Below are 1601 nucleotides of genomic sequence, written 5' to 3' on the forward strand. Positions count from 1 at the left end.
TTCCTGTTTTTCTTTTTCTTGTTTTTCTTTTTCCTGTTTTTCTTTTTCCATTTTATCTTTTTCCTGTTTTTCTTTTTCTTGTTTTTCTTTTTCCTGTTTTTCTTTTTCTTGTTTTTCTTTTTCCTGTTTTTCTTTTTCCTGTTTTTCTTTTTCCTGTTTTTCTTTTTCCTCTTTTTCTTTTTCCTGCTTTTCTTTTTCCTGTCTTTCTTTTTCCATTTTTTCTTTTTCCTTTTTTTCTTGTTCCTTTTTTTCTTTTTCCTGTTTTTCTTTTTCCTGTTTTTCCTTTTCCTGTTTTTCTTTTTCCATTTTTTCTTTTTTCTTTTTTTCTTGTTCCTTTTTTTTTTGTTCCTGTTTTTCTTTTTTCTGTTTTTCTTTTTCCTGTTTTTCTTTTTCCCGTCTTTCTTTTTCCTGTTTTTCTTTTTCCTGTTTTTCTTTTTCCTGTTTTTCTTTTTCCTGTTTTTCTTTTTCCTTTTTTTCTTTTTCCTGTTTTTCTTTTTCTTGTTTTTCTTTTTCCTTATTTATCTTAATATTAATGTTAACATTTATGTTGACATTAGTATTATTATGATTTATAACATTCGTATTATTACTTCCGATGTTGTTATTATTATGATCCTTGGCATCTTCGGCTTGGCAAACGAAGTATTTTTTTTCGTTACAGAAATATTTATAATAGTGTCCGGCATATATATAAATGCAGTGCGTATCAGGATTCTTATTGGGTTCCCCTTCATTCCACTTCAAAAAAGGTGCTATCTCACCGGAGACCAAAGAAATGTACTCGTCCTTTTTAGCAAGATCACTGATGTCCAGCCAATACCACTTGGAATCGAGCTTCTGACGGAGTACGTGCAGTTCATCCTCGTCTTTGGGTGTCGCCAGATGACCTCCCATCCCACGACATGTACTCGCCGCACTGAACCAATCCATTCTGACATTCGTCTCGATATAAAAGTACCTCGAGCCCAACTTCTCAAATTGAGAATGGATTGTGCCATATTTCGAAACACTCTTTACCTCAAGGGAGCAGTAAAGGGCATTGATTGCTACCTGCAAGGATATCTGTTCGGATACTATATTAACCTTTTGTTCCATTAAAGCGAGAAGCTTTTTTATTTGGCTTTCCACCTTGTAATGTACAGCCTTCAATTGCTTTTCGATGACTTGTTGATGGCCTACAATTCTGTCCAGCACTCCTTGCGTTTCATCAAATATGGCAAATCCAGCGTCTTTTTCATGCCTCTGCCGGCCGGCTACGTTCTCAAGCACTGGCGATAGTTCCACTAGACACACTTCTTCCCTCTTTTCGGGACACCTATGGGTCCTCATTTCAGCAAGGGCTTTGTAAAGACCGCTTGAAACAAAGGCGAATAAAATATAGGTAACGTACTTTAGCATATTGAGTTTGTAGAACGAACTGATTCCAAGTGTATTTATTAAACTCTAGAAGATTCCTAAGCTCATTTGACACACCTGGTAACGAGGTAATCAAACGTAGCGATCGAAATTTAATGCCCCGAATACACAGATACCATCCGTATGTTAAGGAATTTCACATCTTTCGAAAACGCAGCCGGGGCTCCGTAAAGATAGGAAGCCTC

General features: G+C 35.9%; 1 protein-coding gene across 1 annotated transcript; it reads right to left on the reverse strand.

The window, feature by feature from the left end:
* Positions 1-420: 420 nt before the first annotated feature.
* Positions 421-1399, reverse strand: LOC108049475 (accessory gland protein Acp29AB-like; the record flags this gene model as incomplete). The annotated part of the gene is made up of 1 exon (XM_017130662.2): positions 421-1399. A coding segment is annotated over exon 1 (978 nt), but the record flags the coding sequence as incomplete, so codon positions are not given.
* Between the last annotated feature and the right edge of the window lie 202 nt (positions 1400-1601).

This window comes from Drosophila rhopaloa, unplaced genomic scaffold, assembly GCF_018152115.1.
Source record: "Drosophila rhopaloa isolate 14029-0021.01 unplaced genomic scaffold, ASM1815211v1 contig_2, whole genome shotgun sequence".
Lineage (NCBI taxonomy): Eukaryota > Metazoa > Arthropoda > Insecta > Diptera > Drosophilidae > Drosophila > Drosophila rhopaloa.